At 37.9% G+C, this 12,688-nt stretch overlaps 1 protein-coding gene across 33 annotated transcripts in view; it reads left to right on the forward strand.

Moving 5' to 3' along the window:
• Positions 1-12,688, forward strand: part of PKP4 (plakophilin 4) — a 232,555-nt gene that overhangs the window by 121,776 nt on the left and 98,091 nt on the right. For 28 of the 33 annotated variants that reach the window (XM_070507849.1, XM_070507855.1, XM_070507863.1 and 25 more), the window contains exon 3: positions 8,201-8,313. The exons of the other annotated variants lie outside the window; for them this stretch is intronic. In XM_070507849.1, coding sequence (XP_070363950.1) covers positions 8,201-8,313 — 113 coding nt within the window. The remainder of the gene's footprint in view (positions 1-8,200; positions 8,314-12,688) is intronic. 33 annotated transcript variants of the gene reach the window in all.

Here is a 12,688-nt window from a genome sequence, read left to right on the forward strand (position 1 = left end):
GCTTTCCTTGTAAGTTTTAAAATGTAAACCTCTCTCCCTTTATTTTGATTTCCTAATAAAGGAGCTTTCATGACAGTTACTGATAAGAGCCTGAGCTTTAGGATGTAAATTTAGAGCATCTGGTAAGCTTTGCTGTTTTCTCTCTGCTTCATTAAAACTGAGGAATACATACCAAAGTTAGAATCTGGTATAATCCTGTATGGTTTGACAGTATGATAAAACAATAAAGGTCTTAAAATTGTTCATCTCCTATTAGAATGTTAGCTAGTGTTACCAAAAAGCCAGATTGGTACCTGTGGCTTGTATTTTTCTCTTATCTTAGACAAGATCTAAATGTAAGAAACAGTGAGCATAAGCATAGGGCAACTAGTCCAGCAGAGGCCTCCTAATAATGTGCACCCTTCAGGTCTCAGGAGTGGTGTGAGATCAGCAGTTTCCATTTTAAGGTTAACCCGTTGTGGTGCACTGCGCTTTGTAAATATTCAGTCTGGACAAAAGCAATTACAATTTTGTTTTCCAATGTATCAAGAATATTTTTAATGTAGAATACAATTAGTACTCCTTAGTTCATCCATCCCTAAATATATTAAATGAGTTTGATTTTTCAGTATTGCCTGAGTGTGTTCTGCAAGACACTATTGTTTCCTGAGATGTTAATAGTTGTTCCTTGAAAAAGAAAAAGTGTGCTTAGCTTAAATAAATGAAAGAATTGCTAGGTTAAACAAAGGTAAGCTAATTTCCTACTGGTAGACTTCTCAGAACGTTTAATATGCTAGTGTTGCTGTGAATCTCCAAGATTTAGAATCTTCTGGGCAGTGTGTCCCAAAGCTATGTGACCTGGAACCCCTTCCTTTAAGGGCATACCTGTGAGACAGTGGGACACTGGTGTTCTCAAAACACAGTTTGGTTGAGAAACAATGTTAGTTGTTCAAGTCTTTTTGATTTTGAATTTCTTTTCAACAAAGGGACCTAGCCAGTCCAAAAAGGATAGACATCATATGCCTAGCATTTCTATAATCAATTATCTATGATTTAGGGACTGCCAAGTAGACCTAATAATGACTTATTAAGTAAACTGTGATAGAAAACCAAGACATTTGATCACTTTTACATTACTAGCTGGTAATCTTAAGGCTGAGAAGTTCAAGGACCTTTTGAAAAAATGGCTGCTTTGGTTTTAGTACTTGCCTGGATTAGAGAATGCTGTTTTTGAGAATTTCTTATTAGCTCTTAAATATTCGTTTATAAAATCGTTCCCTAGGCCTGGCTCAAGAGCCTCAAAGATATGGTCATGACAATAATTTACCCATCTTTTGACAGTGGGCAAGAGACTGAAAAAAAGCTATAGGATGTAGTGAGAACAAGACATATCGTGCACAATCCTCTGTACTTTAAAAATATAACATTATTAGTCAATGATAATTGCTCTTTTAGTGATATAAAACTTTCTACATACTAAGGCAGAAAAGTTAAAAATTTTTGGAAGATTTTTAAGCAACAGTGGTGAAAGTAAAAACGTTTTCTTACTTAGCCACTGTGATGATTGCATCACATATGGCCATGTCAGTTTTCTTCTTTCAAGAGAACGAGTACTCAGTAGTTTCCTGCTGAGATTTATAGGCATAGAAAGGTATGTTGACCGCTGGTGTGTTGTACGTGTACCGCTGATGTGAAATGATTTCTTTTTGAGGAAAATTAGCCCTGAGCTAACATGTGCTGCCAGTCTTCCTCAGCAAAAAGATATGTGGGACGCCTACCACAGCATGGCTTGGCAAGTGGTGCCATGTCCGCACCCGGGATCTGAACCGGTGAACCCCAGGCCACCGAAGCAGAACATGTGAACTTAACTGCAGCACCACTGGGCTGGCCCCTATGAAATGATGTTTAGTACACAGATGAACATTTTAAAAAATTACTGTGTATTTCCATTTGTATTAGGAAAGTTATAAAAGCATTAGAAAATATGATTTTAATACCTGGGTTTATACTATGTTTTAAAAAGGAGTCAATTTAAAGAAAAATCTTTAGTAAAAGGTAGTATAGGTCAAAGGGGAAGGAAACAGAGATTGAGGAGTCCTGAGATCAAGAAGGTAAGTTTTCTAATGAGAAGAATTTGAGCATTAAACTGAGAAGAAACACTGAAGATTCAGGAGAGAGAAGCAAGATCTTGGAAGAAGCAGAGGGCATGGAGAGCCTTAGATGAGAAGAGGACAGTCCCACCACTAAGCCTGGAAGAGAACTGAGGATTGTTGTGAATATGGGGACAGGAAGTTAAGGGCCTAATCTGAGTGCCTACTGCTATTTCTTAATTGTTGTCATTGTAGTGGTAGTAGTTATTGTAGCTACTCCTGAATCAGTGAATCAGAATAACTTAAAGTAAATAGATGGTAGTGATGCAAGTGGGCAACTGTACTTGGATAGCATGAGCCTCAAATCACAATGGCCTTTTACACATGTATGGAAAAACAATGGTCTTTACCAATTAAGAAATAAGATAACACAACTTACTAATATCAGGAATGTGATTACAAATCCTACTGACATGATGACATTGAGGAATGATATAAACAGCTTTTTCCTAGTAAGTAGAGGTAGTGAGCAGCCAGGAGAAAACCAGCTCCCTGCTTTTGGGCACCTCAGGTATGAGACATGCAGAATGTATAGTCTTCACTGGAGAGAGTGATCAGAAAAAACCAGTATTTTCAGGAAAGAACTACATTTCAATTGAAGCCTGTAGGTGGAGAGTATTCTTAGTAACCCAGAGATGGAGAATATTCTGAGCAAAAGATGAAGAGTTTATGAAGAGAGAATTTGTAAACTTGAATGAGGCTTCCATAGGGCACAGTTGGAAAGGGTCAGGAAATATGTCAGTACTGGCCATCAGTGAGGATTTAATGAGAGTAGGAGAGACTAAGACACCATAGGAGGGTGAAATTTGCCCAGCTTTCAGTGTCAACTTGAAGCTGAGATCTGGAGTGGAGCTCTTCCTGCTTGTCAACGTTGATGAAAGTGGAAGTACCTATGCTGAAAGCTTCCTGGACTTCTGGAAGCCAGAGGAAGGAGACAACAGCTTCATGACTAGATGTGCGGTATCCATAGTATTTCTGTTTGAAAGGAACCCTGAATCACCAATTTAATGCCTCATTTAGAACTGAGGTATCTGGGAGACTAGGTAAGGGTAAACCTAAATAGGAAGGGGAAAGAGAGATTTCACTCCAAATGAGCATGCAGGAACAGATGGATATAAAAAAAAAATACAGAAACAACTAGAAGTCTCAGAAATGGAAACTATTGCCACTGGAAAAAAAGTACAACAGAAGAGATGAACCCTAAACAGCACACATAGAGAAATAGTGAATTGAAAGTACTAAGAAATTCCCCCTCAATATACTTCAGAGAAATTAAGAGAAAAAGCTGTTGAGACTCCCAAATCTGGCAGATTCAATACCCTAACCAGTCTTTCCTATGAAAGAAATTAAATATGCTGAATAAAATATGTAAATTATCTCTTAAAAGCAAGGCTAAGCTGGAAAGAAAGTAATGACCTCACAGAAACCAAAAGAGAAATGAAAGTGAGAATCCTAAACTAAGTAAGCAGTAAACCTGGCTTTTAGAATGCAGGTATTGGCACACCTAGGTGATCTCGAGCATGCTGTTGGTGTTGCATGCCACGTGCCATTGAGGGCCGCCCCAGGTGGGGAGTCTAATAGGAGATCTCTTGCCTCAAGCTAAAAGTTTACAAAGCTACAGTGTTAGCGTCAGGATGATGAGAAATCTCTCCCACGGAAGAGGATACACCTGGATGCTGGCACTAGGGAAAAAGTCTCCCCCTGAGAGATTATACCTATGAGATTCAAAAACCTAAATGGCCAATAAACATATGTTGGTTAAAATGTTTTTTATAAAACATAAAAAGATGTTGGTTATCAGGGAAATACAAAATAAAACAAATGTAAGATAGTATCCCATGCCTATCAGAATACCAAAAAACAAAAAAAAAGGAAGGTAAGCCCCAAAATGCAAATCGGCGTCAGTGAGAATGTGGAGAAACTGGAACTCTCATACAGTGCTGACTGGAATATAAATTGGTACAACTACTTTGGAAAGTAAAGCTGAAGATGTGCATAGCTGTTAACCTAGCAACTCCACTTCTAAGTCTCTACACTGGAGAAGTCTGCTACATGTTCACAAGATGGTTTATACGAGAATGCTTATTTTGCAACTTGCTTATAATTGCACAAAACTGGAAACAACCTGAGGGTTCCTCAGGATGAGAACATATAAATACATTGTGCGCTATAAATACAAATTCTACATTGTTGTATAATAGAATACTATTGAGTAATGAAAATAAATGAACTAGATCTACATGTACTGATGTTGATAAATCTCAAAATCATAATAAAAGCAATCTGCAGAAGACTACAGTATACCATTGATATAAATTGTATGAGCATGCAAAGCAATACTACATATCACTTGTGGATCTGTAAATACGGAGTAGTAATAATATAAAATATTTATGTGAATATTAAAAACGAAATTCAGGATGATGGTTTTTTTCTCAGGAGGAAGAAAGAGAAAGGAATAGGACCCAGGAGAGAGAAACCAGGGGATTTCATTATATCTCTAATATTTTATTTCTCAAAAAACCTGAAGCAAATTAGCAAAATATTAAGATTTGCTATAGCTGGGTAAGGTTCTCCAAAGCTTATTGTGTTACTGTCTGTTTTTTTCTGTACACTTGAAGCATCTCACAATATTTAAAAATTAGGAGTGAGAGAAAATTTCTATCATTATATAAAAGGAAGCCAAAAAAAAATACTGCCTCAAGTTGAGTTCTCACTGAAATGGAGTTTTGTGTGCAGAGTATTTATTGCAGATTAACACTTGTGGAGGAGAGGGGAAGGAAAAGCAGGATTGGGCAGGGGGAGAAGTCCCAATACTACACAGGCCAGCCAAGCCATGGTGAGCTCGAGAGCAAGCCTGGGCCTGGCCCTTATATTCCCACTTCAGTCATTGGCTGGATGCAACCTGCCCAGAAGGGTGTGCCCTTGGGCAGGGCAGTTCTCTGCAGCTGAGGCACCACCCGAGTAGCTGACGGCTGGGGCAGCAAGTCCTTCTTGGGGCTTCTTTGGGCAGTGTAGCTCTGTCCACCATACAAGGCCATACAAGGTCATGAAAGTGAGATTTCTTTTCTCCTATTCCCTTGACTCTGAGAAGATTTATCAATATATTTACCTAAGAGAGACAAGGTAAATATAAAGAAAAGTTTTCAACACTTGTGAACTGATGTCATTTTTAGAGCATATAACATACAGCTTTTTATAGAATGTTAGCCTTCACTTTCTTTCTAAGTTTGTTTATGGCCTTGTTTGCCGGAATTAAAAAGGAAACTGTCATATACTAAATCATTGACAAATGCTTTTAACATTATTTTCCTTGCTCTTCTCAAAGGAGACCAAATATAAGATCCCCTTATAATTCAGATGGCCCAGTTTTGGATGCTGATGTAAGGATCAGCCTTCACAATCTAAGTTTAGAGGATAACATATAAAAATTTAAAATTTATAGATGGTATCTCTGCATAATCATTTTAATGAGTATTATTTTGGAAATCATTAGATATGTTTTTATATGACTGTGTAATACTGTCTTCCTCGTCAGTCAGTCAAAGAAGCCAGTAGAGACAGAATTGTCAAATATTTATGTCCTACTCATCCATCTTGGTGCCAGTCACATATGGGTGTTCAGTTTATATTCTGTGGGGGTGATGATAATTTTGTAACAAAGCATACGCATGTTTTACTTGTGAATATTCACAGGTGTTGGGTAACCTTTACAAATTCCCTGCTTTCTAGCTTCCTGATAGTCTACTTTGGGGCTTTAATGACATCCTTCTTGTGAGAAGTGTGAGCAAATAATGGGTAGAATGGTTTTGATAAAAGTAGCTGATTATGGGCTCCATGCCAGTAAGGATATAACATAGACTTTACTCAGTTCACACAAATGTTGAAGGAATTACTCAACTTTTAAATTAAAAATGTGGCAACATTATGGGTACATAGGTTCTCCCAGAAACTCGACAATTGTAAATGGTTTCTATAGGTGCATCAGTCAAGGTTTCTAGTTGCAAGAAACAGACTCACATGGCTAATTGTGCAGAAAAAGGTGTTTAATAAGTGGTATTAGTGAATTCCCACATTTGTAGCAAGAACTGAAGAACAAGCCTTGAGAGTAAACTTCCAGGAGCAGTGTCTAAATATGTGCCACAAAATTGGTCAGGTAAAGAAACCTCTGACACTGCCACTAAGCATAGCTTGTATGGAGATCATTTCCATGTTAGGAACTTGACCCTAAGACCTGTTGCAGAGAGTGAGGCAAGAAGGTGAGAAAGAGAAAAAGTGAAGCTTCATGTTTTCTGATGTCAGAGTCTTGCCTTCAGCACCTGAGTCACAGTCTGGCATCTTCTTGGCAGAGCCAAAGTCATCCGTCTCTGCTTCTGAGGGAAGGAATTATGGAATAATACGTTCCAGCTTCTGCCTTCATGCAGGAAATTTCCCAAACATTTTCTTGAAAGGCTACTTAAAAGGTCATAGGCAGCCACTAACATGATAAAAATCCACTAAAATGGAACTTTTTCCTATGAATGGAAATTGTTTTCATGGTCTAATTTGAAACATACCTTAGTCCTGCCCTGGTAACTTTTGGCCATCCCAAAATGAAGACGACACGCCAAGCCCCACTCCCTCATAGCCACTGAACCCAGAACTCAAAGGGAACGCGATGCTTTGGGGAATTTGAGCCTTAGTCTAAATTCACGAATGCTCCTTTCCTGGCCGAGCTGGATACAAGCAGCCGGTCTTCTGGGAAAAGAGGTGTATAATAAACAATTGAGTAAAATCATTGAAAGAATGGAAGTGTATCACAAAAAATGTGATGCTGTTTAAGGGCAAAGAAAGACTGAATGTGAGTTAAACGTAATGCTGTTTGTCCTCAAAATCAGTTATCTTAGCCTAATACTGAATGCTGTACAGTTACTATCTTTCTGGTCTCTTGCTGCTGAACATCTATGAAGAGCCAGTGGTCTAGGTCTTGTTGAGCAGAAGTAGGCACTGTCCCGCTTCCCCATTGTGTATTTTCATATTGTCATAAATAATATTTAAGTTTTATTTCTGATTAGTTTCTAAGCTTGGGATTCACACGCCTGGTATTTTGAACTAATAGTCATTGTCCAATTAGACTACTTACAGTTCAGCATTTGCTTTGAGTAGACTTGTAAGGAGATAATATGGCACAGGGGAGCTTGAGGTGTTATTGGAGATGTTATTTGTGGCTTACAGCCTTTGGCGTATACTTGGTTTGATCTATAGATGTTTTAGAGCATAGCATACTTTCTAGTTATTAAAATCCTGTCAAGGTAACAATGAGATAAGTACAAATAAAGTTTAGAAATCTTCTCCTATAATAGAACTTCCTTGCCGTCATGACACAGCATGAAGAATATAATTTCTTTAGGCAATCTTTCCTTCTTTTCAATACAATTTTAAATTCTATATTATGGCTCAGACTTTTTCATTTATCTTTCTCCCCTCCCTTAACACAGTGACACATGAGTGCACTTGTGTCAATAAAATAATTTTATTGCTTATATTGTAGGTAAATATAGCAAAACTTTTTCTGTGGGATTGGAATGATTTTTTTTTTCCCCGTAACAATTAAAAGGCTTTGTATCAAACATGGCAAAGTGATTCTCATGGGAATTTACATTTTTTTAAAACTGTGCTAACATACAGTATGAGGGATAAAAACTTAGCTATTAAGGATGAATAGCTTCTGTTGGTCACTGTGCCTCTGATGTAGGCACATCAAGTGAGAAATCTGCAGACCTTAGTTTAATGCAGCACTGTAGCAGAAATACTGTTTGAAGACCTCAATTAGAACCGAAAAAGAAATAAAGATCTCCGTTTCCAATTTCAAACAAAGGCTAATATTCTAGTGCCTTTAAGTTTGAGAAAGCTACAAATCAGTAGCTTATTTAGGTCTGCAATTTTATGCAGAAGTCTAATTTCACAAAGCCACACTATAGTGTTATGTTATGGGTGTGTTCTTATGTTTCCTGTGACATACGTTGATTCATACATCTGCCTGAGCAGCAAACCTCAGTGCCTTATACGCGTTTTATTTCCTTGAATCACAGGAGCTTCAGTTTCAACGACTCACCCGAGAACTGGAAGTGGAAAGGCAGATTGTTGCCAGTCAGCTAGAAAGATGTAGGCTTGGAGCAGAATCACCAAGCATCGCCAGCACCAGGTACAGGGCCGACGGCTCTATCATTTTACACGCCTTTAAGTTACATGCCTCATTAAGTTGTCCTTGATGCAGCAAATGATTGTTAGTGTTGTCACTGTTAACTTGCCTACTTAAATTTGACACCAAAAATGTCAATTTATTCTAATTTTGAGAAGCCTCTTGCAGTATTGATTATCTTTCAGTCCTGTGCTTAAAGTTTTTTATGTGTCATTGGTAAACAAAAGCTACTGTGCTACTTTCAGAAATTTGACTTCTTATACACAGACACAGTTAATGGATGTTTTTCACAATTAATTGCTAATTATTTGGTAAAGTTAATTGGCTTTGAAAACCTAGTATTGATTTTTTTTTTTAACTAAGAAATCTTTCTAAGTAATAACATTTAGTTAGCTTTTAAAAATGCCTTCAGTTTACCTTGAGTTTTCCTAGAATTCTGGAAAACTACTATACGAAATAATTACTATATGAAATAATTTAGTGTATTCAAATATAGTGCATTCAAAACCAGTATATTAATGGAAAATAACTTGTCATCACAATTATTGTGTTATATTTAAATAGCCTCTTGTGCTATTTAAAAAAATCATTACTATAGAAATTGCTGCCAAAAGCTCCAAATGGTGGAATCACTGCTTATCCTATATGTGGGTTTCTTGCTTAGTAATTACATATTCCAATAAAGCCTACCATGAAATACTTCTATTGCTTGCATTTTTAAACTTGGGTTGTTTACTCCTCAGTAGGTATGTGTCCACCATAATGTGTGTCTCAGTTATTTCTAGCATCACAATTGTTCTACTTTTCAGTGTCTTCCATTACTCATAGCCAAAAAATCCTCCTTAGTGAATAAAATGATGTCTGTAGTTTCTCTTTTCTAGCTAATTGTTGCTATTAATTTAAACTTATTAGGCTGGTAAATTGTGTTCTCGTGAATTTTTTCATCTCTGACCCTTAACAGTTGTGCATATTGGTATATTTAGTAAGGCATAAAGTATACAAATAAGATTAATAAAACTTTTAAAACCCAAATATCAAATTATGTGATCATTTTTATATATCCAGGCAGTTTTTTATATGCAGAGAAATTATAAGCAAAGTGTAAAATTGTAAATCAAAAATTTATAACTCTGGCTTTGTAAATACTCAATGAAATAACTTTTCAAGGAAGTTAAAAGTTTCAAAAACTTGTTTTGATTCTATTCATTATTTTTTAAAAGTTCTCTGTATCTTTAGCACCAAAAAGAGCAATTCACAAACTCAGTAATATATTATTGTATATTTCTAAGACATATGGACCAATGGATTTTAAAATATATAATTTTACACTAATAGAAAAATTAATTCAACATTTAAAGAATTCAGTTAGCAATTTTATTCTTCAAATGTAGTTATCTAAACTAGCATAGAAATTCTCTTGATAAACTCCTAGAAATACTTAATATATCAATTATACAAGTCAATATCTAGAGGAAATGGCAAAAGAGAAAGGAAAATCCCTAGGTCCTAGAAATAGAAAGGGAAGTGAAAGCCAGAGCCAGAAGCATTTGAGCTGCCTCTGCAGGAGGCCTGGGGACAGCCAACCTTTCCCCCCACCCAACCCCCCACCACTCCTGCCACCCCCACAAAAGCAGTGGCGTCTTCAGTTTAGTACCCATGCAGGGACCAAAGAATGAGACCTTGTGTGTGCTCAAGGTGATAACGTTTGAACTAAAAATCGCTGCGTTAAGCCATGACCCTCAAAGGACTGTACCCTTGGCAAAGCCCAAGCTTGCACCACATGTGGGTTTGGAGCCTAAATGTAACTCTCCACACTGTTCAAGAACCCCCAAGTGAGAAGCTAACATCACTAAAGTTGAGCTTACCATCAGATATTATAAAACTCAAGTCAAAAAAAAAACGCAACAGGGGCTGGCCCCGTGGCCGAGTGGTTAAGTTCGCGCGCTCCGCTGCAGGCGGCCCAGTGTTTCGTTGGTTCGAATCCTGGGCGCGGACATGGCACTGCTCATCAGACCACGCTGAGGCAGCGTCCCACATGCCACAACTAGAAGTACCCACAACGAAGAATATACAACTATGTACGGGGGACTTTGGGGAGAAAAAGGAAAAAATAAAATCTTAAAAAAAAAAAAAAGAAACTCAACAAAGAGTGAGAATCAGCAGACAGAAGAGTAAAATCTAAAACTTCAAGAACTTGATATCATTGGAGAAAGTTTGAGAGGTGTGTGCAGGATGACAGGTACAAGGATGCTCATTATATAGCATTATTTGCAAAAATAGAGTATTAGAAAGAATATAATTATCCATCAATATGGAAATGAGAAATAAACTGTGGATAACTAAACTCAGCAGTTAAAATGAAATAACTAGATCTATGTGTATCAACTTGGAAATCTTTGCAAAACAGACTTCAGAGTGAAAACCACAAGTTGCAAAAGAGTAGATGTATATAGGGGGATATCCTTAGGAACATCTTGAAAATTTATGTAACAATACTGAATAATATTTAAACAATATCTGATATTGTTTATGAATGTATGCATGTGTAGTAAAAGTATAAAAATATTTTGGAATGACATCAATTTAAGATAGTGGTACCTCTAGGGAGGAAGGGCAATGGAATCTATCAGGAGTTACACTTTAGCCAAGTCTGTGACATTGCACTTGTGATTGCCATCTGGGGCACACGTAACAAAATGTTAACATCTTTTAACTGAGAGGGTGGTTGATATGTGCTTGGCCATGAGATTATTTTCTGCACTTTTCTTTAAGTTTTAAAATATTAAATAATTTTAAGTTTATATATTTGAATTAGCAAATTGCATAGGTTTGTTGAAAATCTGGTAGTAAAATACGTACTGTGTGTGTCAGTGATTTTGGTGCTTTGTGTCTGGATCTCAGTGCCTAGCATGGTGCCTGGCATGTCGCTGGGGCTCGGTCAGTGAATACTGGGTAAGTGAATGAGTCCTGCAGAAGTGAGAGCCAGGCTGACCAGAGAAAGGGGAGAAGCACCCACAAAGGTATATATGATTCCACACTGTGGTTGCCTTGGAGTAGCAAGAGGCTCAGTAGCGTCTAGGATATGTACTAAAAGGTCCTGGTGGCTTATGAGGTTGAAAAGGAAAGCTGACGTTTGATTGTAGAGAACTGGGCACCAGGGTGATAATAAGCTTCACTTTCATTAGATCTGTGAAGGAGACCTGTTGAAAGTTGTCATTGTTGGAGGCAGCTGTCCTGATAGTGTAATGTGTAGGTCAGAATGAAGAGAGGTCAGGCAGCAGGACAGGAATCTATGGAATCTTAAGGGTTATGAGTAAGGCAGGTCTCTTCATTCAGTGAACTCTGCTTGGAATATTAATCAGTTCACTTTGATTGCCCTACTCCCAGCTCATACTGGATTCTTATGTGTTCTTGATGCCCTCAGCTAACTATGCTAACCCTTCCTAACAGCCTTTTTCCCCATGTTTCTCCAGCAAAGTCATCTCTCTTCACCTGAACGCTCGTAATTATTCCTCTGTCCTGTAGTAGCTCTCCTATGAGGTAGTAAGGTCCACCCCACTCCCAAAGCCCTGGCACAGTGCCAGTTGTTCAGCAGGCAGACACCCAGCCAAATGATCATTGAATGAATAATGAACCTTAATGAAGCCCAGTGTGTTTTGAGCTCATCAAGTAAGGATGCTTTACCAGTCGGTTATCTACTTGGCATCTTTCAGTTTCTATCCACCTTTTCTCATATCTGCCCTCTTCACACATATCATTGTGCTTTTCAGGGGACCTTAAGAAGACTATTGACAGTTACTCTGCTTTGTGATCATCAAGTTTACACACTGACAAGGAGCCCACTAGAAAACAGTGTTAGTGAGGTCTGGCCCAGTGGTGTAGTGGTTAAGTTCATGTGCTCCACTTCAGCAGCCCAGAGTTCACGGGTTTGGATCCCGGGCATGGACCTACACACTGCTCATCAAGCCATGCTGTGGCAGTGTACCATATACAAAATAGAAGAAGATTGGCACAGATGTTAGCTCCGGGACAAACTTCCTCAAGCAAAAAGAGGAGGATCGGCAACAGAAGTTAGCTCAGGGCCAGTCCTCTTCACCAAAAAGAAGAAGAAGAAAGAAAACAGTGTTAATGAAGGGAGCATAGGTTTTTATTGTGTCACTTACAGAAAAACAGAAATTAGCTGTCAGACCCAAGCCCTGTTTCCTGTAAGCCATGTCTGATTTGCTCAAAGGAAATTAGAAGTGGAATTGCTGCTTACAGTCATGAAGCTTCCTTTGGATTCAGGTCATTCCTACATGAAATGGGTTTAGTCAGCAAAATGGAACATTCGATAACTAGTTATCTTTCATATCGTTTGGCTTAGATCCTATGTCAGAGT

The sequence above is a fragment of the Equus asinus genome, chromosome 4 (assembly GCF_041296235.1).
Source record: "Equus asinus isolate D_3611 breed Donkey chromosome 4, EquAss-T2T_v2, whole genome shotgun sequence".
Classification (NCBI taxonomy): Eukaryota; Metazoa; Chordata; class Mammalia; order Perissodactyla; family Equidae; genus Equus; species Equus asinus.